Below are 24423 nucleotides of genomic sequence, written 5' to 3'. Positions count from 1 at the left end.
CACATTATACAGCATGAGAAACAGTTAATGCAACAGCTATGCCACTGTAAGAAGCAAGGGTATAAGCCTCGCTTAAATTTATATATCCAAAAACATGGTCTGTTCCTAAGTGTACGTACCCAAATTTCATCGCATTTTATCGATTCATCACCCCACGCATCATGTTCTGCGTCTTTGATGGTCTGCACCAGCCCTTTCCTTTCTTCCTTTTCCTTCTTCTTTTTCTTTTTCTGCTTTTTTGGTTTCTTTTTCCCCTTCCCCTTCGATTTCGCCTTGGACTTCGACGTCGGCTTCTTTTTTTTTGCTGGGGCCTGCTTTTTCTTTTTTTTCTTGAGAGGATTTCGTGTCTTCTTTGGTTTTTCCTTCGACTCGCCGTATTGTACCAAGCCGACACCGCTAGGATCTAAGTGCGGTCGGATTGGCTGGCAGCATACTCTGCACGGCTTTTTGGATGGTGTCGGATCTGTGCATGGCCTTATCTCACCCTTTCTGATTGGACGCTGCCCCTGCGCCGTGTTTGGCATTGGAGTAGCTATTTCTTTACTAAACTTAACCGCCTTTTTTTCTTTTTTTTTGCCTTTTGCATTTTCAGTTTTTTTCTTCGTCGTTTTAACTGGCATGACTGTTGTTGGACAGTCATATCGATATGATCTGCTCTTTCTTTTACAAGTGACCCCGTAACAGCTTAGTGGTTTCATTAACCAACCCCTTAAGGCGCCACCATAAAACATCCTGTATTGCTGACTTGGGTCTGGGTGCTTCTGGGCACATGATTTAATTGCACACGGTGGTATTTTTATTGGACATCCCTCTAAATCAGATTCCTTTTTGCACGACACTTTTGATGATGCCTTTTTTAATTTTCTACACTGGCGCGGCGAACATGGTTTTGGTGAGCAAGAAGGAGATGGTGGTGTTTTCTGACACGAAGGCAGTGCTGATTTACAGGCACAGCTGACTACGTGCCTGATATTTGACCAATTATCGATTGAATTTGTTAGTATTTTTGGAGCACGATTAAGATGGCATAAGTTTCGTTCACGAGGTTTGCGAGTACAGTCATTATTTTGGGTACATTGTTTTGACAAATCGGGCAGTGCTTGACGTGGTCTCAAGGGAAAAGTTGCCATCCAGCACAGTGAGAAGACGAGAAGACAAGGAAAAAATACAATTGCAGCAAGGCCATAAATAAAATATTTTATATATTTGCTAGTTGTGTTTTCAGGGTCACGCTCAGATTCACATCGTTCAGTCTGTTTTTTGTTCGGCGTTGTTGAACGCGACTTCAACTTCATTGTTACCGAACATGCACACGACTGTTTCGACTTAGTGTCTTTAACACATGTATTTATTTTCTTTTCTTCAGATTGGCTGCAGAGTTTGGCACTTGTCTGAGCTTTGCTATCACAGGTGTTTTTAGGACAAGAGTTTTTTGCCGTCGGTTCACATTCGTATTTTATCTTTGGTATCGCTTCGCTTACCGTCTTATGAGCACACTTTGATTCGTTTTCATAATTAACCTTTGAATTCATCTCGCATTTGTATGTACGGTTGATAGCCGGGCAAGGCTGACTGCGGACCGCCATAAATTTGGCGTCCGATTCATAGTCATTGAAATTAACAGTAGTTAATGACCGACCGCATTTATCTGGATGATCTTGTGGCGGCAGCTGGAATTTAGTTTTGGTCTCTTGCGGAAATCCTATCACATTAAAGTGTGGAAGATGGGTGCAGGTGTAGCTGGAGGGGCTTTCCTCTTCGCAGAAGTCACCCATATCAGCGACTTGGAAGTGCTCGCAAAGTTCACAAGTATCTTCTTTTCGTCGTGGTTTCTTGGATTTTTTACCGAATATACCTTTTCTACAGTCACCACTTGATTGAAAATACACAAATGGATTATTTTTGAACACATTTCGATGCAGATAATGGTCATTCTTATTTAAAGTCTCGAAGTCGTCTCGATATCCATGCGTTTGGTAAGCATGGCGGTCTGTTGGCTGGTAACAAGCCTTTCGTCGTCGCGGAATCTTTGTCGTTTCACTGGTGTAAATCACTTTAACATCTTTTTGCCACTTGTGATGATTCTGGGTTTTCCTTTTCTTTCTATCAATTTTAATTCGTTCTTTAAGGCTCATGTCCTTAGTGATGACTTTGTCAACGTCGACAAGTTTATCAGAATACATATTATCTTGTGATGTAATCATTCGGTTGAATTCTTGGACACTTGATGTGTTACGGGGTTTCTTTGAGACCTTATCTGAAAGCAAAATTATTGAATTGGGAAAAGGGTTGATAGGTACTGGTACAGTCACTAGCACCAATAACTGAAACAACAAGCGTGCACAAATATCTGATACGACTCAGTTTCTAGGGCCGGAAGGACGTGTCAGATATTTTTGCATGCTCCGCTATGGCAGATATTAATGCCGGTGACTGTACACGATTCACTGATAGGTAAGTATAGTTGTAAAGGTGTAATTACGTACTTTTAATCACTTTTTTCATCATTACTTCGGTGCTCGACTTGCTGAGCCTACCCGACTGCGGTTTGGTTGTGGAGTCTCCTGGTACATCCGAGTTCAAATTTTCAACACTTAATGTGTATTTCGGTGGTTTAGGTTCTTCCGCCACAGAAGGAATTTCGTCTTTAGGTTCCGGATTCTCAACACTATGATCATCGTTGAAAGTTATTAAGCGGAACCTATAATTCAAATTATCGTCGTTCATTATGATAACAATTATAACTATCTATGAAATAGAAAAATAAATAAACTACAAAAATGCTTGTAAATTAATAAATTCTTCATTTAATATTAAGTACATAACGCTTTAAAATAAAATATTCCTTAATAATATACTATTACAAACATAATGTAAACAATGTCAAGGTAGTGATTTTGACAATAGTAAAATGCAGATTATGAAGTTCTCAGAAATTAGAAAGAAGGATCATTCATATCTTCATATCATTTATTTATCTATGAATCACATTTTATAGTAGCTCTGTGTGCTTCACCTCATGAGATTTACGAATTGTTAAAATATTTAGGCCAAATATTGTGCCGCTGAGTATTGATAATAATATTTTAAGCGTTATCAACTTCGCCATTTTGAAAAATTTCCTAAAACGGAATCGACAAAAAACTTATACCTACAGGTAGGTACGTAGGTACAGTCCAGGGCAAAGATATCGACACAGCCAAAGTTGCAAAAATATGTATACACAGCCTTGATGTTAAGTGCATAAAGTCGTGTATACAATTTTTTGTAACTTTGGCCGTGCGTGTCGATATCTTTGCACTTGACTGTAAACATGTATTCTAATACCTTAATAATAGAGTGGATGTGTCGATATTTTTGACCACCTTGGTCGCTCCGACATACCTAATTATCGAAGCCTACAAAATTGCTCAAGAACTTAAAAGAGAGAGTCGGGTCGGACATCCCCCGGACCGACACACGAAAGCATTTTTAACCCCCGACGCAAAGAGAGGTGTTATAAGTTTGATCGCTATGTGTGTCTGTATGTCTGTCTGTCTGTGGCACCGTAGCTCTTAAACGGATGGACCGATTTGAATGCGGTTTTTTTATCCAAACTGAAACTGAGACGCTTCGCGCTCGCTCGATCGAGTTACGACTCCTTTCTATACTTTTCCTTTGACTTTCAACAATTTTACCATAAGTAATTATTTATCTTCTCTAGTAATTCTCTTACTTACTGTGGGTTATTGGTGCTCTCACACGTAAAGTACGTGTTTTTAGGGTTCTATAGCTCAGTTGGCGAAAACGGAACCCTTATGGGATCACTATAATGTTGTCCATCTGTCAAGGCCTTTTTATTTTTCTCAGGAACGTGTAGAGAGAAAAAGATATAAAAGCTGAAATGAATATTAAATACTCAGGTCTACTATACCCCTTAAACCAGTGAAAAAAATATTTTAAGCTAGCTTTTATAGTATAGTACCTAACCAATAAGAAAAGTCTGAATACCTATCTTAATTTTTTATGTCTGTCTGTCTACGTCAGTAACTATCTAAAATAACTCCACACCACTGAGAACATTTTGCTCAGGAGAAGCGCTCTGCTAACATTGGATATTCATAGATACTTAGTTATAACTTATAAATTTGCACGGAACCCTCGGTGCCCCTATAAAAAATGCATTCGCCGCTAAATAGATAATTAATGGAAAACGGGGCAGTTAAGATGGCAAAAATACCAATCCGTAAGTACATGATAATACTACCTACGTAAAGCGTTTCACTTCACAATAGTCTCATAATTCATTCATATCATAATCTACAGTTTAGACGCTTTCAATACCGGCCGTCAGTGTTTTATGCTAACTGTAGATTCCTTCATCTTCACACTACCACTACTGGGTTAGGTGTCTTCTAGGGATTTATTTAAATTATTATTTATTTATTAATTTCACCTGTAATGATGATTGTGTGTATTACAATCATCATAACAGGTAAGTACCTAATCGTGGTGTCTAATGCGATAATGTAGGAATCAAAAGACTTTCACGATACGCTACGATAAGAGCTGAAACAAAAAATTGACTAAACGTAAATCTGCATATATGGCTATTCTTCCTACCGACTACTCGGTGAAACGAAAATAGGCATAACGAAATTATACCAAACGTTGCCCAGCCAAAAGAAAAATCTGTTCAATCAAACTCGGCGAAACGGCAGGTCACCCTATTGCACAGTTAATAGATTAAAACAAAACTTTTATTTATGAACCTAATTTATTTAATTATCATTCTTATATCTAAAGTACGGTGTGGAAGAGAGATGCAGACTTATACGCCTTAACAAATTCCGGTCTAATTACAAGAGAAAAAAGTTGATTTTAAACAAAACAAACATGGGATACAAATACATGCTACCCCCAAACACACCAAACACAGACTGAGGATCTTCCACGGCGACTTAAGCACGTCCAGACTAGGAATTTTTGGAAGTTTTGGAAGTTGTGGACCCTCCGCGCTAGAAGGGAATAGGGATTGGTGGCAATAGTCACCAAATCCATTTGTCGCTTCTTGTCTACTGGAAAATTGAGTCATTTGGCATTCCAAAGGTTGGCAACATGGGAATGAAAGAGGGGGTAAAGTAATCTTTGGCGGAGCATTTAGGATATCCATTTTACCTTTACATAATGGCGGAAAGGATTTTAACTTATTCCCGTAACGCAGTGGCACGGATTTGGCTGAACAAAAGGTTGGAAGTGGAGTCGGACCCCCTGTACAACATCTATCAGTGTTATTATTTTTCTTGTTAACAACAACATCTCTATTAGGAGGCACAATATTACACGGGCTAAAGCCAAATGCTTCTTTATTATTGTGATTATTATTTCGTCTACGTCTTTCATCTATCATCTCTAGAAGAATCTTTTTAAGTCTTATTAATTCGTCATCAAGATCGGACTCCCTAGTAACACTACTTTTGCTACAAGGAGGATTGCTGTCACTAGGATCACTGCTACTACCAGGGCAACGGTTGTCCTTGGACCAAGGTTTCGATTTGGGTTTTTTTACGGGCTTTGGTTTCTTTGGCGGCTTGGGTATTGGGTAGCATATAGGCCTGGGTCTGGGTGTGCACATGGGTTTCCATTGTTCTGATTGCCTTTTTTGCAATTTTTCCCTGCGCTTATTAGAACGCTTTGACGTTTTTGGCTTCTTTACTGGGTCTCTTTTTGGTTTCTTCTTCACTAATGGAATTTGTGGCTCCATATTCGCTGGTGCCCGAATACACAACGGCTGCTTCGGGTCTGTTTTTATTCGCCTGCATATGGGTGCGGCCTGCGAGCTCTGAGTAGGGTCTGTATTTATTTGCCTGCATAGGGGTTGGATCTGCGAACTCTGAGTCGGATTTGTATTTATTTTTCTGCATATGGGTTGAGCCTGTGAGCTCTGAGTTAGGTCTGTATTTATTTGACTGCACGTGGCTTGGGCCTGCGAGCTCTGAGACGGGTCTGTATTTGTTCTGCTGCATATTAATTGCCCCTGTGATTTCTTTACCGTGACCGTTCTCACTCGTTTGCACGGCTTTTCAGCTCGTGACCTTTTTGATGGTTTTTTTTTTATTCGTTGGCGATGTTGAGCTTGTGACCTCCTTGCCGGGATTGTTTTTACGAGTACTCGCCTGCAAGCGATGCAAGCCTTCATTGAATCGCAACTGCAATGCGCGGTCATTTCTTTTTTTGAGTCACAACAGCATAGCCGTACAACTGTTGTCTTACTCGGTGGTTCTATTTTTTTTTTACTCTGTGTTTTTTTTTTCGTTTTGATTTTCTTTTGCCGTTTTGGTTTTGGCTCCTTCATCGGTTTTTTATCTGGCTTATTTTTCGGCTTTGGTATTGGCTTCTTTAATGGTTTTGGTTTTGGCTTCTTTACCCGTTTTGGTTTTGGTTTCTTTACCGGTTTTGGTTTTGGCTTCTTCGCCGGTTTTGGTGTTGAATTCTTTACTGGTTTTGGTTTTGGCTTCTTTACTGGTTTTGGTTTCGGCTTTTTTACTGGTTTTGGCTTCTTTACTGCTTTAGGCTTCTTTGCTGGTTTTGGCTTCTTTACTGGTTTTGGCTTCTTTACTGGTTTTGGCTTCTTTACTGGTTTTGGCTTCTTTACTGGTTTTGGCTTCTTTACAGGTTTTGGTTCAGGCTGTTTAATTGGTTTTGGTTGTGGCTTTTTTATCGCTTCCTCTTTTGGCTTCTTGATTGGTTTGGGTTTTGATTTTGGTATTTTTGGTGGTTTCAGTTTCTTTGGCGGCTTTGTTTTTATTTCCGGTTTGCGACGTGGTTTTCTTTTAAGCTTTTTTTGCCATTTCTCAATCCATTTGCGAAAAACATTGTCTGTTGGTTTGCTTGTGACTGCTTTTGTATTAGTGCCTTTACTAGCTACCTTTTCCACTTTTGGTTTAGAACATTTGCATGTTAAAATTGATTTGATCTTTTTACCTCTCGTCATTTTCTGTCTGGCAGACTTAAGTTTAACTTTAACCTTTGATATTAATTCCTGAAATTTACTTTTTTGATTTTTATTTTTACATGTAACTGGGTAGAATTCACTGTTTCCTTTCTCTTTACCTTTTTTAGCATTATTGAGGTTGTCAAAACACGTGTAATTTTTATTATTGTTGTCTGGGAAGCCACAGCATTGATCATATGTAAATTTTTTTACTTTACTGTTTTTGGATCCCACTTCACTTCGTTCATGATTGTGTATGCTACAACTTTGAGTACATTTTAGTTTTTTCTTGATTTTTTTACGGGTTGTTGATTTTGAGCATTTAAGACTATCTATATGGTTGATAAATTTATTTTGTCTACAGGAATTCGAGCTGCAAGTAAATTGATCACTGTTAACTGTACACGCAGAGCAGTAAGGGATCACATTGCGTGTTTTGGATTTAAAATTATGTTCTTCACAATACTTTTGGGAGCTTTGATCGCATTTAAATGTGTTTTTTTTAAAGGACTTCCAACAGCTACATTTTTCTTTTATGTACGTCGGGCTGCATTGGCTATAGAGTCGATTTATTCTGTAACAGCTATTTGAGTAAACAGGACAAGTACAATCGTCATAATCTATACATCGTATAATATTTTCCTCACAACTCTTTGAACGGCTAACGCTTTGGCAATGATTTGGCTTTTTTTCTTTACATGGTTTTGAGTGACTATAAAAATCTCCATAATTAGTTAATTTTATGAAATTTTCATCATCGCTGCAAACGCATGGGTCAGGCTCATCACATTTAGGCTTGTTAGTCAATGGTATGACTTTGTGTTTATAGCTCTTATCTTTCCAGTACCACGTTAATGTTCTCACCATGACGTTGTGCTGCAGAATGGCTGCGTAGGTGCTTTTGTGAAGCCGGCCGGCATTTCGGATTATTGGAATAACTCAGTAAAATCCTACATATTCATTTATTTCTTCATCCGTTAGCCGACCGCTGGAATATTTTATTGCACTGATTATTTTCACATACCTTTTTAGTATTACAACATTTCATAACTTTTGGATGACAGAATTTAGCATTGTTTGACAAGTTTTTTTTAAGGTATCTTATTATGATCTTAATTTAAAAACCAAAGACAAGAACAATATCTATAATTTCTATCGAAATCTAGTTATTCATCTGAAAAGGTTAAATTAAGTGAAGTCTGCAAATAACATGGGGTGTCTAGGGGTATTATTTAAAGGGAAAAAATAAGTGCAGCGACTAAAGTTTTATTTAGCATCCGCAACGGAACATATGTTTTTGTATGTAAGCAACGGGTTAATAGAACAGCTTCTATTAAAATAATATGCCATCTTTACAATACCATCAAATTATGCAAAATCGAGCGACAATTTACAAACAACAAATTATATAACTCGGCTACCGATAAATATATTATCTTCAAAATTGATTGATTGGGCGACTAATATTGTAAGTTAGCTACTTTATTTATTTTTGAGCGTCAAATATCTGACTACTAATTTAATCAAAATCAACCGCCAATAAAGAGCATCGTAAATAATGAGTTAGCAACTAAATTAATAATTTGTCTTCTTTTTTAATGAAAATTAGCAACACACCACGTGGTGCGCTGCGCGGAAACAAGAGCGCGCACGCGCCGTAACCGGCCGGCCCGCCAATGAGCGTGCTGCATTCAGAATACCGCAACGAGTCGCATGTATTTGTTTACAATTAGACAAGATTTAGAAGTGAACGTCTAACAAAACAAAATACACTCATTTTTTTATAATAGGTTCGTTCGTTACCTTTTGAACCTCAGAGTGGAAAATACAAGCCCCGCTATTGCGGGGCTTGGTCAACTTTCTGGCGGGCCGCTTTTTCCTTGATACACAACACAGAAGAAATGATAGGTTCGGTTGTTGCCTTTTGTACCTCAAAGCAGAAAATAGAAGCCCCGCCGTAGCGGGGCGGAGCGGAGGCAGCGGAACGGAGCGGAGGCAGCGGAGTAAAGCAGAGACAGCGGAGCGGAGTGGTGTACCACGGAGCAGAGGCATCGGAGTGGAGGCAGCGGAGCAGAGGCAGTAGAGCGGAGCGGAGGTAGTGGAGCAGAGTGGAAGCAGCGGAGTAAAGTGGAGAAAGCGAAGCGGAGCGGAGTACCACGGAGCAGAGGCATCGGATTGGAGGCAGCGGAGCGGAGTGGAGGCAGCGGAGTAAAGCGGAGACAGCGGAGTGGAGCGAAGTACCACGGAGCAGAGGCAGCAGCGTGGAGGCAGTGGAGCGGAGCGGACGCTGCGGTGCGGAGGCAGCGGAGTGGAGGTTGTGGAGTGGAGCGTAAGCAGCGCAACGGAGGCACTGGAGCGGGGCGGAGGCAGTGGAGCGGAAGCTGCGGAGTGGAGCGGAGGCAGCGGAGCTCCGCTCCGCTCCGTTGCCTCACGCTTTACTGCACTACCTCCGCTCCAGTCCAATGCCTCCGCTCCACTCCACTACCTCCGATCTGCTGCTTCCGCTCCATTGTCTATCGCCACTCCGTTGCCTCCGCTGTACTCCACTGCCTCCACTCCACTTCACTACCTGCACTTCGCTGCCTCCGCTCCGTTGTCTCCGCTCCGTTGCCTCCGCTCCGATACCTCCACTCCGCTCCGCTGCCTCTGCTCCGTGGTACTACACTCCACTCCGCTGTCTCCGCTTTACTCCGCTGCCTCCACTCCGCTCCACTACCTCCACTCCACTCTACAGCCTCCGCTCCGCTGCCTCCAATCCGATGCCTCTGCTCCGTGGTACTCCGCTCCGCTTCGCTGTCTACACTCGGGAGCCGCGCCGTTTTACGTTGACGACGCCGCAACGTGGACATGTGGCCGGGCCCATAGTCGCTAATTATTTAAATTTTAACGTATAAAATAGTGGACGTTATATGAAATTAGACCTACCACTGTGAATTTTTTGATGACAATAATTATTAAATTTGATGTTCATTTATGATTGCTTCAGTCATCATTTCCATGTACTAATGTAAGAAAATAGAGGTGACAATATTAAATTAGAGTCTGTTAAAATTTTTTTCTAGATGCAAGAGATACACTTATTAGAAGCTTAACATTTGTAGGTAGGCATATTACAAATTTAGTTGCTATATAATAATCGTCATGCTGATTTATTAAAACGTAGCTCGAATTACACATTTTACAGTCGCTTGAAAAGTATTTATTAGGCGCTTAAAATTAGTCGCTGATTTATTAATTCAGAAGACAAATAATTAAATTTGAAGCCAAAAATAACAGTTTAAAGAAGCTGAGTTAATTACAACCCTTATTTAAACCAAAGATTTAAATTAAACGCACATCAAAAAAAAGTCCTTTTTTATCAAAAAAAAAAAAACAAATTCACATCAAAATGACTGATTGCACAGCAAAATACTTTACTAAAAATATTACGTAATAAACTGCAAATTATATTTATCCTAAAGTAAAGCATTTTTATTATTGCACAGCTAATAATGACTAATGCACATCATACCTTGTAACTCTTTTTTCTTCTTCTATGTTTGCACATCAAATATATAATTACCTATCAATTTATTTTCAGCATGTATATAGGTACTTTTTACATAACCAGCACTAGTAGGCTCGCTTTGCTCGCTCGGCTCGCGTGTTGTGGTCGCTATTGTACCTAACGCTCCTTCTCGCTCCGCTCGTCGTCGTACCTAATTTTCCGGTGCCAAATTGTCAGTAAAAGTTATTTTGCTATGAGAATGAGTATCATCTACGCACGCTCTAGTTAATTTGCTGTGGAGTCAGTATTTTTGCTGTACAGTCAGTATTTTTGATGTGATTGTAGTATTTTTGTATTGTTTGAGTTTATGTATATTTTCGAATTATCTGCCGTACTCTACTAGTTTTGCTAAACATTTAGTTTATTTGTATTGAAATAATTTAATTGATGTAGAAAGGTACTTATATAAACACGTGGAATATACGACGACTCTAATAAAACAAATAAAAACATAACCCTCCTTAAAAATTACAATTTCTTTATTTGGCGTTCTTATGTCTATGTAACATACCAAACAGACAGGACTGTTTCTGTACACTGTACTCCGAACATTTCATCATCTATCGGGAAAATGTTTCTTGATTAATTAATTGGAAAAGCAACACCAACACAACTTCAAGCAAATCAGACATGGAATACAAAGACACGCTGCCATACAGCATAGGAGGACTAAACTGGCGATCTTCATAATAGTGTTAATTTCTATATTTGGGACTTCATCCGTAGCTTCCGAACTTCCTGTACACAAGGCGCACTGGTAGTCACCCTCCCCTTTATCCAATTCAGGCCCACATGGCAATGATGCTCTCTGGCAGCTGATAGGGGGGGGAAGCTGGGGTAACATATTTGACGGCGCAAACATAGATCCCATCGTATTCTTCCCAGAACAAAACTGCGAAAAAGGATTAAAAGTAGAAGCAAAAGGAGTAATTTGGTTCATCGGGTTTGAAAAGTTTTGTTTATTTTTATCACGCTTCATCTGACAAAGCACCTTTTTGATTCTCACTACATCTTCTTTTAAATCTTCAAAACTTTCGTCTTCGGAGTCACTACTACTGGAACTACTACTACTAGTAGTAGAACTACTGCGAGGTGTGCATATTGGAATGGGTCTTGGTACACACAAGGGTACGTGACTACCTCCATTTGAGCACTTTTTAATAAACTTTTGTAAAATATTGTCCGGTTTTCTAAGTACTTCTGATTCTTGCATGCTTCTTGATTGAATTTTTGTTTTGCTCGATTTCTTGGCTTTTATCTTACTCGGAGGTTTTATTTTGGTTTTGCTCGAAGGTTTTATTTTGGGCGCGCTCGGAGATTTTATTTTGGTCTTGCTCGGAGATTTTATTTCGGTCTCGCTCGGATGTTTTATTTTGGTCTCACTCGGTTTTATTTTGGTCTTGCTGGGAGGTTTTATTTTGGTCTCACTCGGAGGTTTTATTTTGGTCTTGCTTGGAGATTTTATTTTCGTCTTGCTCGGAGATTGTATTTCTGTCTTGCTCTGAGATTGTATTTCTGCCTTGCTCAGAGATTGTATTTCTGTCTTGCTTGGAGATTGTACTTTTTTCTTGGTCTGAGCTTTTATTTTTGTCTTAGATGAAGGTTGTATTTGTGACTCGCACGGTTGGTGGTCTTCTGTACAAATTAATGGATGGCATTTTAACCTTGGTCTTATTTTTATCGAAATTTGCGGTCCAGTAGAAACTAACTCGCACAGCGATTGGAGTTGGGGCTCGCTGGGTGGTTGAGCGTGTAGAGATTTTTGCTTCTTTTCCGGTTTTGGCTTGCTGGGTGGTTTTGTTTTTATTTTACTCGTTGATTTAGTTTGGGATTTGAGTAATATTTGTGGTCTTGGTATACATATTGGTGATCTTTGTGGTGTACAAATGGGTGTGCACGATGGAAATTCTGCTTGAAGTTTGATGAGTGATTTGGTTTTTGGCTTCTTTTCCGGTTTTATTTTCGACTTGCTCGGAGATCTTACTTTTATTCTTGATGGTGGGGACCGTACCTCGCTCGACAATAGAGTTTGAGAGTCACTAACTGGTTGCGCTTGTTTTTGCTTCTTTTCCCGCTTAATTTTTGATTTGCTCAGTGGTTGACAATTTGGATTGCAAATCGGTTTAGTTTGTGATGTGCAAGATATTGGACAAGATGGTGGACAAGGTGGTGGGCAAGGTGACCGGCAACAGCAAGGTGATGAGGGGCTTAGTAGACAAGGTGTTTTAATTTTTGGCTTTTTTACCGGTTTTGTTTTCATTTTAGTCTTACTCGACGGTGCACTTCGTGATTCACTAGAAGTTGGAGTTAGGGGTGTAGATTCTGGCTCACTCTTCACTTTTACTTTTGTTTTGCTGGATGACTTTTTTATTTTAGTTTTGCTAGGTGTTGGAGATTGTGGTTCGCTTGACGTTGGGGTCTTATTCTTCCTGCCATTTTTGATTTTTGGCTGCTTTTTGGTTTCTTTTCTGACTTCTCTTCTGGCTTTACTTTTGCCTTGCTCGGTTGGGTTGGTGACTTTACCGGTTTGGGTTTAAGCTTCTTTTCTGACTTTTCTTTTGTTTTCTTTGGTGGTTTTATTTTTGTTTTGCTTGATGTTGTGGATTGCAGCTCACTCGATACTGGAGACTCGTTTGGTGGCTGAGTTGGAGGCTTTTTTGCCGGTTTCGTTTTCGGCTTCTTTTCTGACTTTGCTTTTGTTTTGCTTGGGGGTTTTAATTTAGTTTTGCTTGATGGTGGGGATGGTGGCTCACTTGAAGTTGGAGTCGGGGACTTGCTAGACGATTTAATTTTTGTTTTCCATTGTGCTTTTATTTTTGTCTTACTTGGCGGTGGAGGTTGTGAATCACCCGAAGCTGGGGACTGAGGCTTGCTTGGAGGTTGAAGTTTTGGCTTCTTTTCCTGCTTTGGTTTTGTTTTCCACGGTGTTTTTATTTTCGTTTTGCTTGTCGGTGGAGATTTCGACTCACTGGATGTTGGGGTTTGGGATGCACTCGACGGTTGGGCTTGCGGCTTTATTATTGGTTTCTTTTCTTGTTTTGTTTTTGTTTTCCACGGTCTTTTTATTTTCGTCTTGCTTGTGGGTGGGGATTGTGGCTCACTCGAAGTTGGGATTTGGGACGCGCTCGGCGATTGAGCTTGTGGCTTTATTACTGGTTTTTTTTCTTGCTTTGTTTTTGTTTTCCACGGTACTTTTATTTTCGTCTTACTTGGAGGTGGGGATTGTGGCTCACTCGAAGTTGGTGTTTGGGATGCGCTCGGCGGTTGTGCTTGTGGCTCTACTACTGGTTTCTTTTCTTGTTTTACTTTTGTTTTCCGCGGTACTTTTATTTTCGTGTTGTTTGTCGGTGGGGATTGTGGCTCACTCGAAGTTGGTGTTTGGGATACGCTCGGCGGTTGTGCTTGTGGCTCTATTACTGGTTTCTTTTCTTGTTTTGCTTTTGTTTTCCACGGTACTTTTATTTTCGTCTTGTTTGTCGGTGGGGATTGTGGCTCACTCGAAGTTGGTGTTTGGGATACGCTCGGCGGTTGTGCTTGTGGCTCTATTACTGGTTTCTTTTCTTGTTTTCCTTTTGTTTTCCACGGTACTTTTATTTTCGTCTTGTTTGTCGGTGGGGATTGTGGCTCACTCGAAGTTGGACTTTGTGGCTCGCTTGATATTGGAGCTTGGGGCTTACTCTGTGGTGTTTTTTCCGGCTTTGTTATTGTTCTCCACGGTGCTTTTATTTTCGCCTTACTCGAGGGTTTAGTTTGTAGTTCGGTCAGCGATTGACATCTTGGTTCACATAGCGGTTGGGCTTGTGGTGTATAAGGTGGAAAGCAGGATGGAGAATAAACTGATCGGTAAGGTTGTGAGCAAGTAGGAGTCCGAGGTGGTGAAAAATCTTGTTGGTAATGAGGTCGACAAGGTGGTATGTAAGTTGATGGATAAGGTTTTGAGTAAGTTGGAGTTCGAGGTGGTGAATAATCTTGTTGGTAATGAGGTGGACAAGTTTTTGGGTTAGGTTGTGGGCCAGGTGGTTTGTAAGCTGGTTGATAAGGTTGTTGCCAAAGTGGTGGGTAAGGTAATTGGTAAGGTTGTGAATAAGGTTGCGGACAAGGTGATGGATACGGTGGTAGATAAAATGGTTGACAAGATGGCGGGTGACTTGGTGTACAAGGTGGAGGACTAGGCACTGAGCAAGGTGGCAAGGTTTGAGGCAGGCATGGTAGTTTAGTTTTTGGTTGTTTGACTTCTGCCTTGCTGGACGGTTGGGCTGGTGGCTTAATTTTTGGTCGGATTTCTTGCTTCTTCCCTGGCTTTGGTTTAGACTTGCTTTTTGGTTCTTTTTTCGATTTCTTTTCATTCTCTGTTTTGGGTTTACTGGGCGGCTCTATTTTTATTTTCTTTTTAGATTTTTCTTTTGGTTTCTTTTCCGGTTTTATTTTAGGCTTCTTTTCTAGTTTTGTTGTAGGTTTCTTTTCTGGTTTTGTTTTAGGTTTCTTTTCCGATTTTGTTTTAGGTTTCTTTTCAGATTTTATTTTTGACTTGCTCGGTGGTTTAATTTTTGGTTTCTTCTCCGGTTTCTTTTCAGCTTTAACTTTATCCCTTCTCCGGAACTTGTGAATAAATTTGTGCAAAATACATTTTTTTACTTCCTTTTTATTTTCCAGGTTACACTTGATTTCTTTACATTTGACGTCTCCTTTATGATTCACTTTACATTTGATTTCTTCTTTAATTTTTCTTTCTTTTCCGGGGCATCGGCCAGGTTGCAAAATGTTTTCGTTTTTTACTGATTCAGACTCTTCTAGTTTTGATGTGACATCTTTTATATGGGTATCTATAAAACACTCACCAGTGTCATCACATATTTCTTCATACTCACCAGTGTCATCACGTGTTTCGAAATACTCACCAGTGTCGTCACATGTTTCGAAACATTCGCTGCTGTCATCGTAATCATCACATATTTTAACTGCTTTATATTTCTTGCTGCAGGGGATGTCGGGCTTAAATTTCAGTTTGCGTTGAGCTTTGATTTTGAGATCATCTATAGACTTACGTTCGAGTTCGGGGAGGTCTATCATACTCGCTGATGAGGAAGGCTTAGTTTTAAGTTTGATCTTCTTTCGCAAGTTTTTTATCTTTTTGGATATATTTTGGACCATGTTTGGTGAACATTTACAGGGCTCTTCATAAATTTCAGGAAAGCATGAACGATGTTGTAATTTTTTGTTTTTGTTGATTATTGCTTTTGACCAATCTAGACTATCTTTGAGGTTTTTAAATCTTTTTATTTTAGTATTTTCATTATCACTCGAACTGCACGTGCATTCTTCACTATCTGAGTCTGTTTCATCACATGAGGAGTATTTAGAAATACCGTCGTGATTTCTGAATCTTATTTTACGATCTTCGCGGTACTTTCGTGCCCATGGATCAAATTTATTTTTTCTTTTTTTATGTATTGCTAAGTAGTCAGGCTTGTTATCATTTTCACTTGAACTGCAATAGCATTCCTCACTTTCTGGTTCTATTTCATTGTATGATTCATCTTTAATGTTTATTTTCTTTGGTACTGTTGAGCAGTCATTTTTTTTCTTATAGAAACTTGAAGTGCAAATGCAATCATCATTGTCCAGCTCCATTTTTTTGCAAGAGGAGCATTTAAGAACATCATCATTATTTTCGTATTTAATTTCCGGTTCAGCACTGTGCTTCTGAGACCATAGATAATCCTTAATTTTCCTTTTCATATATGTTGCTGAGTTGTTAGGATTTTCTTTATAATAACAATTCGAAGAGCATTGATCATTTTTTAAAATATTTGAAGAAACAAGACAGTTCTCATAATTTACTAATTCTATTAAATTACCTTCATAGCTCTTTGGAAACGCATCTTGTTGATTGCAGTCTGACCTATTTTCTTTGCAGCATTTTTTGGAGAAAGTCAGACAATCCTCATAATTTATTATTTCAATTAGATTTTCTTCGTAACTTTTTGGAAACCTAGAGCTATTTTGAATATTTCCTTTTATTTTTCTTGTGTTCTTGTCTTTTGGGCTGCTTATATTACGTTTATAGTTTATATTTATGCCTCTACGGGTTTTGGGATAGTCAAGTTTGTCTTTACATTTGTTTAACTCACGAAGAATTGGGTTACAGTTACGTTCGTTTCCTTTACTTGATTTTGAAGAACTGGGACAATCAGCATAATTTGTTAACTTAATCAAATTTTCTTCATAGCTTCGTGGGAAGCTAGCGTATTGATCACAGTTCGTTTTAATAATTTTACGGTTTCTTGATGGGAGTGGACTATCATCGTAGTTTGTTAATTTTATTACATTTTCTTCATAATTCTTCAGAGTATATTCGTCATGATTAGGTGAATTTTCGTTCCAGTACCACCGCAGTGATCTCACCATTGTGTTGCGGAGGGTGCACTGTACAGTACAACGGCTATGTAAGTAGTTGGTTGACGATCACAACAGATATTCTAAATGACTGAAGTATACTTAGCTACATTGTTTTATTGTGTTTTCTTCTTTTACCCGACCGCTGGAAGGCGCTGTCTTTTGGTTTTGCTGTATTGTTGAAGCATATTTTTAGGTGTTTTGAACATATTTTGGATAAAAATGCATTGTTATGATGGGAGAAGTTTGGCATGTGGCTATTTTTTGATGTTTCATGTGGACTTAGATGCTCTTAGATGTCAACAAGGACTGTGTGTCCGAGGAGGTTATAATATATTATTAATTACACCCATTACACCACATTACACCAACGACTTTAAAACAGAAGGAAATCTTTTCAGCCACAACGTAAGCAGGGTTCCGTATTAAAAAGTGCCAACGGGATCCTATTATTTAGGCTCATATCTTTGCACACCTGTCTGTCATAGGGCTGTTTGTTTTGAACCAGTTTGAATCAACTAGTCAGACTACTCAATTTTTCTGAGTTCTTCTGCCAGACCATTATGCATAATGTGTATTACCCTACGTATTACCTTTTAAGAAGAGTAAGTAATAAAAAATATGTTTTCCAAAACAATACCCATATTTCTCCACTAATTGGAAAATTTTAACAGTCGCCTGCCAAATTTCTCTTCAAATTATGATCAATTGAAAAGTAAAAAAAATTATAACAAAAAACAGAACCGACTACAAAAAACCATGAAAATAATTTTCTACCAGTCTCAAGTCGGTGCCTCAGCACGAGCTGACTCGAGCCAGCAGGAGTGGACCTATAATCGTCTACCCCACCTACAACTATACGAGTATATCGGGCTTCAATCACTCCTGCTGGCTCGTGCTGAGGCACCGACTTCAGACTGGTAGAAAATTATTTTCATGGTTTTTTGTAGTGGGTTCTATTTTTTCATTTTTGTAATAAAATATTTTTTTTATGAAATTATCATAGGAGTTCCTACAATATTTGAAGAGTTCCCTCGATTTCCTAAGGTTAATACTACTTTATTATCATCAATGGTGTAATCATCTTTTTAAGTTTAATAAGGAAATCTTGCCTTATCTAAATCTTGCTTCTATCTTGCTTTTATCTAAATCAGTTCAGCGGTTAAGACGTGAAGAGGTAGGTAACAAACAAACATAGAGACTTACAAACTTTCGCTTTTTCAATAAGTAAACATTTATTGGACAACAACTGAAAGAGTACAGTTTATTTACAGAATAAAAAAATAAATACTATCTAACATCCAAAACTAAAACTATATCTAAACTAAACTATGTTACAAAATAAAAACGTCATCCAAATTTTCTGCCTCAGGCATTGACCCCAAGACACTGGCAGCATTACCTCTCTGAACTGTTATTCCTAATCTTTGCGAGAGGTAAGTGCCAGCCCTGGGGTCGCCTGAGGCCAAACCAGACGAGTAGATATGTCCTTGACATTTTTTTTTGTGTCTTCCGACCATGGTCCCATTATCTCGAAAGCAAGCGCCGCAAACTCATGATACTTTGTTAAAGCTGAGTATTTGCGGCGCTGTTTATCTGAGCCTGTTCAGCAGCCGCCCCAGCTCTGAGCGCGGTGCTCTGGATGTGAGACGCGGCAAGAGTGTCGACACACGTCGCGTCCCACACCAAAGTTCGTCCCAAAGTCCAAGGCACTAAGGTGGCACCATCCGGCCTTTTTCCGTCCTCCCTCAACAAACCGCACGGCTCTAGAGTTGCTGGAATTGATGCGGTAGTGAGGGCCCGACGGATGAGGTCATTTAGCGCACCATGTCGATATAAGCGGCCAGCACTTCTTACACATGACAAACCGTGGCGGCCTAGATGATCCACTTCCTTACACACTGGCATCGATGGGGCTCACAAACTCTGGCCCCCAAGCGCAAGCAATCAGCTATAAACATTAGTTAGATTAACTTTGCTATTTTGCATATCATAATTTAAAAATAATAAGTAAACTTATCCTTTGTCTGTGGCTGTTGACGCCTGATTACCTTGGTCTTAGACGAAGATTTTATTTTATGCACTAGAGCATAAAAAGTCATTTTATGTCGCCTAGATCCAGCATAAACACGAACTTTACGAGCATGAGAAGTGAAAATATTATTTATTAGGTTTTATTCCAAAGAAATTAAATGATATTTTCAATGTACGGCATCCAATAGCCTAAATGACATCGCCTGTCACGTAAAAAAAAGTCGGATTTCGCAATACATTGCTTGTTCAATTTAACTTTAAGTATAATAAAAATCAATCAATCAATCAAAGTTATTTTTAAAAGTTGTAGAACTAAATTAGCTCAAGATGAAGAGTGGAAGCTGTGGTTTCATTTTTTGCTCTTGTTCCTGGGCCCACCTTGTATACAGTACCGTTTAGATTCCATCCCAGGCACCCACGACACGGCGCAGCGGCGCGGTCAGGGGCCACGGGAATATTTTATATTGGCACAACTCCTGCGCAGCGTACGTATATAAGAGTACTGAACTGAGGCGCGCTGGATGAGACGTTGGTTACCAACTTTAACAAATAAGTTTCTTATGGGTTTAATTCTAGCACAATATTAAAAAAATAGTGACTTTTTCCCTTTACCTTTTTACAAGTATGACTATCTATTGAACAACACGAATTTTGCTACGAATTATATATAGCGGGCCGAATAAAAGTTGTTAAAGATTGTATTTTTAGTACAAGCTTTTTTGCTAACTAGCTTATTGTTGACTGTACTTGGGTTTTTATATCATACTTATGTGTTAATGTATTTATGGGTACAAAATGAGCATTGGAAGTGGGTGGGTAGATATTATTTTTTTGTGAATGCAACCACTGGAACAGCAGCCAAGTTTAACTCGCAAAAGAAACACCAATCTACGTGACACCAATATTTTACTGCCTTGGGAACCAAGCAATCAAAATTACAAAACTTTTGCACTCAACAAACCTATGAAAAGCTCAAAGTGCATAAAGGACACTAAAACAAATTGTACTTATGTTCTTCCGTGCGTTTAGTGCCTTACCGCATCCACGAGGTTTCCTGGATCGATCGGAGGTCACTGGCTGCGCTTGCGCTGGCGCGGTGTTGCCATACCTGCGAGAATTCCCGTAAATGCACGCGAATATACGATACAAACAGTAGTGCCTCTTAAAGTATCGATATACCAGTCATACTAAATAGAATAATAATTAAAATACTTGAAATATGGCTAAGGTAAGATTTTATCTTTTTTGTTCAGTTCTACATAGGGTATCGGTTCGTAAAGGTAAAATTAAAATTCGAATGAAATATTTATTGGGAAGAAGGTCAAATAAGTAACTGTAAGAAGCATTTAATTTTGCTATTTGTCATGTTTTATGAGTTCCTGTTCGACATTATCCTAAAACGATATCTTCACACAGTCACCGAACCCAGACACGCTATTTCCAACCATTCATAAAATTGTAGGCATCAAAATATTCTTAATGTTTTCCAATCCGTCTGTACCAAAAATGTTCATTATAGTGCTGGCAAGGCTTGTGAAGAGCAGTAGAGTATGTCCAACCGCCGCGCGCGCACGCGGGCCGACCAGCGTAACAAAAAAGTGCACATTGGTTTAACCCGATCTGTGACGAGCTCCCATCAGCGCAAAAGGTATTTTAAGACGCCTGCAAACTGGTTCTCTTCGCGAAAGTGTTGCCGGCCAATCAAACCGGAATGTTCATTGCTTGATAAGAAAAATAGTAGTTGTCTATGTCTACTTAGTGAATATTTTTATTTTGTTTTCAATTTAAATTGGCCAGCGCACCAGCGCTGCCAGTGGCTAGATATTTTATGTCGGTATTTTTTATTTTGACAGCTCTTTGTTAACGCGTCAGGTAACCCTCGCTTGTATTTATTTTTTTAATTCTCAACTGGAATAGTAAATATAATAATTTAATAACATAATGTATATGAATCGATAAACAGGTTTGGAACCGTCGGTGCGTGAGTTATTATTAACAGATTCAAAAAAATGTTACATACAAAAGTTTATTACTGTTTTAGCAGTTATAATTTCATACTTCGGCTTCAAGGAGTTGTCGATTTATCGATGAAATTTATTTTACCGTTTCAAAAACTTTGCAGCCTTCACAATATTGCGATCCGTTACATAAATAAAAACTCCAAATGATGAAATTTAAATATTTGTTCTGATAAATAATCTTGAACCGGATTTTGCAGACGGCATGGCAACAAAAACAACTGCCAGTTTACCTCTGCGGTATAACGAAATTATATAAAGCCACACATCAATATACAATAGAGATGATACAGCAGCAATTATCTCTAAATCAATTTAATCCAATTGGGAATAAACCACGTCAGTAAATGATAGTATGAATTAACAATTACAAATCCTATTCAGTTATTACACTCAATGAATATTACGAATAGAACTAAGCGACTTAAAAATGATACGAATCAAGCGCACACCTAAGTATCTGTTATATAGTTTCTCATTTGTTTTAGTGTCTTGTGATGAGATGGCGTATCCCCGGGCCCTATACTTAATACTCGCAGCTGCATTGGGTAAGTTTTTCAACCGACTTCAAAAAGGATAAGGTTCTCTATTCGGGCGTATGTTTTTTTTAAATGTTTGTTACGCGATAACTCCGCCAACGGTGTGCCGAATTTCAAAATTCTTTTTTTAAGTTCTAAAGGACATACTTCAAAGGTGGTCCCATTGACACCAAGTCAGGATCTGATGATGAAATCCTAGAGAAATCGAGGGCAACCCTCGAATTTTTAAAGCACACCTATAGCGATTTTGGCATTTTTAACACCAAATAAATCAAGTATATACTTTCAGAAAGTATCATTTGGTCGGTCGCTCTGTTATAAAATAATGTAACTATGGCGTGTTTGAGCTTAATGGAATCGTTTTGTGATGCACTTTGGCTAAAAATCACTAAAAACTATTAAAAAAAAATTAAACAATAAATGGAACCGACTTCAAAAACCTTGAAAATAATTTTCTACTACTTTGAAGTTCCGAGGCTGTATGGCCAACGAGTTAGTAGTGGTCAATCGAGCGCCGCAATATAATGCAACTTGTACAATTTTTCTTACAGCTCTAAACTGGGATTTAGGCCGCTCTTTAAATCATTAACTTCGTTACGTACCTATGGAAAGTTTTATTACATAACCCTGGGTTAGCAATAGTTAACCCTAGTCCGTGCAAGTCCGCCTTAAGGGTGAAGCCCGGCGTAATTTTTAGAATTTATACGCGACCGAAAATACGCGGCTAACGACTCAAAAAATCACGGGTCTGGCTTCACCCTAAAAGGTTATTCGGTTGCTACCTTTTCACAATCATAGTTTTCTTTTATATTCTGGCTTTGATTGAGGACCTACAAAGTAAAGCGTATAAGTTTTTTTATTTAGTACATAACACACGTGTAAAGCCTGTTTATTTTTTATACCTTACACATAATAAAGTGACAATTTAAGAATTAGAACTTTCCAATTATCTTAACAAACTGTGATTTTAATAAAGCCGCCCTTTGTATCTCTGCCAAGTTTTACTTCAACTAAAAAGACATCAACGAGTTTAAAATTAATAAATAAGTTTAAAGTCAAAATCAAAATCAAAATATACTTTATTTGCTAGAATGCAGTCAAACGGATGTTGATGTGTATTACAATTTGTGTGCAGTGTATTCTGCCTGCTAATGGGCATGCAAATATTCAGTGTTAACTAGGTGTCTAACTTGGTATACTTATTTAAAACTAACGTTAAAACAAGAGCGTGTTGCACACGCCTAAAATAGGGTTTCGTAGCCATTACGAAAAAATTAAGTAATATTTTTCTACGGATTTCGTATTTTATACGGAATCTTCCAAGTTTAAGTATATTTTATACTTTAGGCTGCTATTTACTCTTAAACTAGGTAAGTACTAATAATTCTCAAGCAAACTTAGCCGTTATAGTTTTCCTTGAAAGTTTGATATAAGTATTTGCTACCATCCTGAATTTTTTTCAAATTTTTCCACCCACCGGCTTAGATTTTAGAGGGGGGGAGGGACGCTCGATTTTCAAGAAAATTTGTACTTTAAAGTTGAATATTTCGCAAACTTATCACTGAATCGAAAAATCGTCTTAGCAAATCCCTAATGGTTTTAAAAGTCTTATCCAACGATACCCCACACTATAGGGTTGCGCTAAAAACAAGTGCGACAATGAGCATTATTATTTTAGCGTAGTACCGATACGGTTTCAAGAATTCCTTCTGAAGATATTTACTTTTTAATGTGAAATCAATTCCCTGTAACGCTTTTTCCAGCTTTGGCTTTAACAGAACTGTGCGTTTAATAATTTATTTTTCAAAAAATTTACAGTATTACAGTTAATAGGTACCAATGCGCTATAAACTTTAAAAAAATGTACTTTGCCCAAATTTATATTATATTATGTTTACTTATGGATAAAACCTCTACTTCTCATTCAATAAAATAAAAAACTTAAATCACTTGCTGCTTGAAGACAAAAATTTTAAAGTTTCAAGTCAACGTTCTAAACACAGCATTAACTCCATGGGTCAAGCCATGACGTCAGCCTTATCTGCCCTGTCTGGGGCTCACCACTAATGACGTGCAATTATTACCTATAATTTTCCGAGAACGTGGGCGTGATTCATGCTACAGCAGCATTTCCTGTATCAGATTCGATTGGCTTTAGCGTAAATAGTGTCTATGGTTTTTTGGTAGGCATTGCATTATTTTAGTGTAGTATAGTTAAACTTAGGTAAAGTATACCACGCGCCATATAAATCTGCCTAAAAGTTCATTACTAATACTCAGTTTTGACGCATTTTTGAGGTACATTTTTTATGCGATGTCTTTACGTTACTCCCGGATTGTGTTCGAATCGCTTAACGGTATAGTGCCTATTCAATTATTGGAATTATACCTTCATACTTTTTGTGGTACTAGTCGTGGCAATGAACTTTTAGGCAAAGTTAGGCGGCGGAAGGTATAAACGTCCGAACGTGGTCATTGTCTTGTCCCCGTAGTTGCCAACTTGGCATCTTCACTTTTATGACGTTAGCTATAGTGATGACAGCAGCAGGGCTACTATGAAACTCGAAACTCGAAGAACGTATCGTACCGTCCCTCTCGCTCTCATATTAAATAGTATAAGTGTCAGAGGGACCGCAGGATTTCATCTATTGAGCATAACCAAGTCGAGCACTTGCCTTGAGCATTTACCAAACATTTCTATTCACTAGCAAGCCTTATTGGTGTCACGTTCAGAAATATAAGTATTTAAGTACAAAAAATTATGTGCGCGCGTATCTTACTCGCCCAACTAAGTAGGTTAGGTTAGGTTCCGCACATGAAAAAGAATAACCTAATCATAAAATTTTCATTTTTAATACAAGTTTTTTTTACTGACTTTACTTTTTGTTGACTGTACTTGCATTGTCACCCAAACTA

General features: G+C 38.6%; 3 protein-coding genes across 6 annotated transcripts in view; 1 reads left to right on the top strand and 2 right to left on the bottom strand.

The window, feature by feature from the left end:
- LOC141427337 (uncharacterized) overlaps window positions 1-24423 on the top strand; it is a 52734-nt gene that overhangs the window by 957 nt on the left and 27354 nt on the right. The window contains exons 1-2 of one of the 4 annotated variants that reach the window (XM_074086670.1): window positions 20485-20598; window positions 21457-21516. In XM_074086670.1, coding sequence (XP_073942771.1) covers window positions 21471-21516 — 46 coding nt within the window. In that variant the 5' untranslated portion in view covers window positions 20485-20598; window positions 21457-21470. Of the gene's footprint in view, window positions 1-20484; window positions 20599-20739; window positions 20823-21217; window positions 21308-21456; window positions 21517-24423 lie in introns of those variants that run through there. The other 3 variants (XM_074086672.1, XM_074086669.1, XM_074086671.1) reach the window with 3 other exon arrangements.
- On the bottom strand, window positions 4738-8053 carry LOC141427028 (uncharacterized). Its single transcript, XM_074086253.1, has one exon. The coding sequence runs from the start codon at window positions 7838-7840 to the stop codon at window positions 4835-4837; it is 3006 nt and encodes a 1001-aa protein (XP_073942354.1). The 5' UTR covers window positions 7841-8053; the 3' UTR covers window positions 4738-4834.
- Window positions 12793-17150, bottom strand: LOC141427329 (uncharacterized). The gene has a single exon (XM_074086662.1). It carries the CDS (start codon window positions 16926-16928, stop codon window positions 12888-12890), a length of 4041 nt encoding a protein of 1346 aa, XP_073942763.1. The 5' UTR covers window positions 16929-17150; the 3' UTR covers window positions 12793-12887.

Source organism: Choristoneura fumiferana, chromosome 4, assembly GCF_025370935.1.
Source record: "Choristoneura fumiferana chromosome 4, NRCan_CFum_1, whole genome shotgun sequence".
Classification (NCBI taxonomy): domain Eukaryota; kingdom Metazoa; phylum Arthropoda; class Insecta; order Lepidoptera; family Tortricidae; genus Choristoneura; species Choristoneura fumiferana.
Note: the sequence above shows the minus strand (reverse complement) of the source record. Positions and strands in the feature narration are given on the sequence as shown.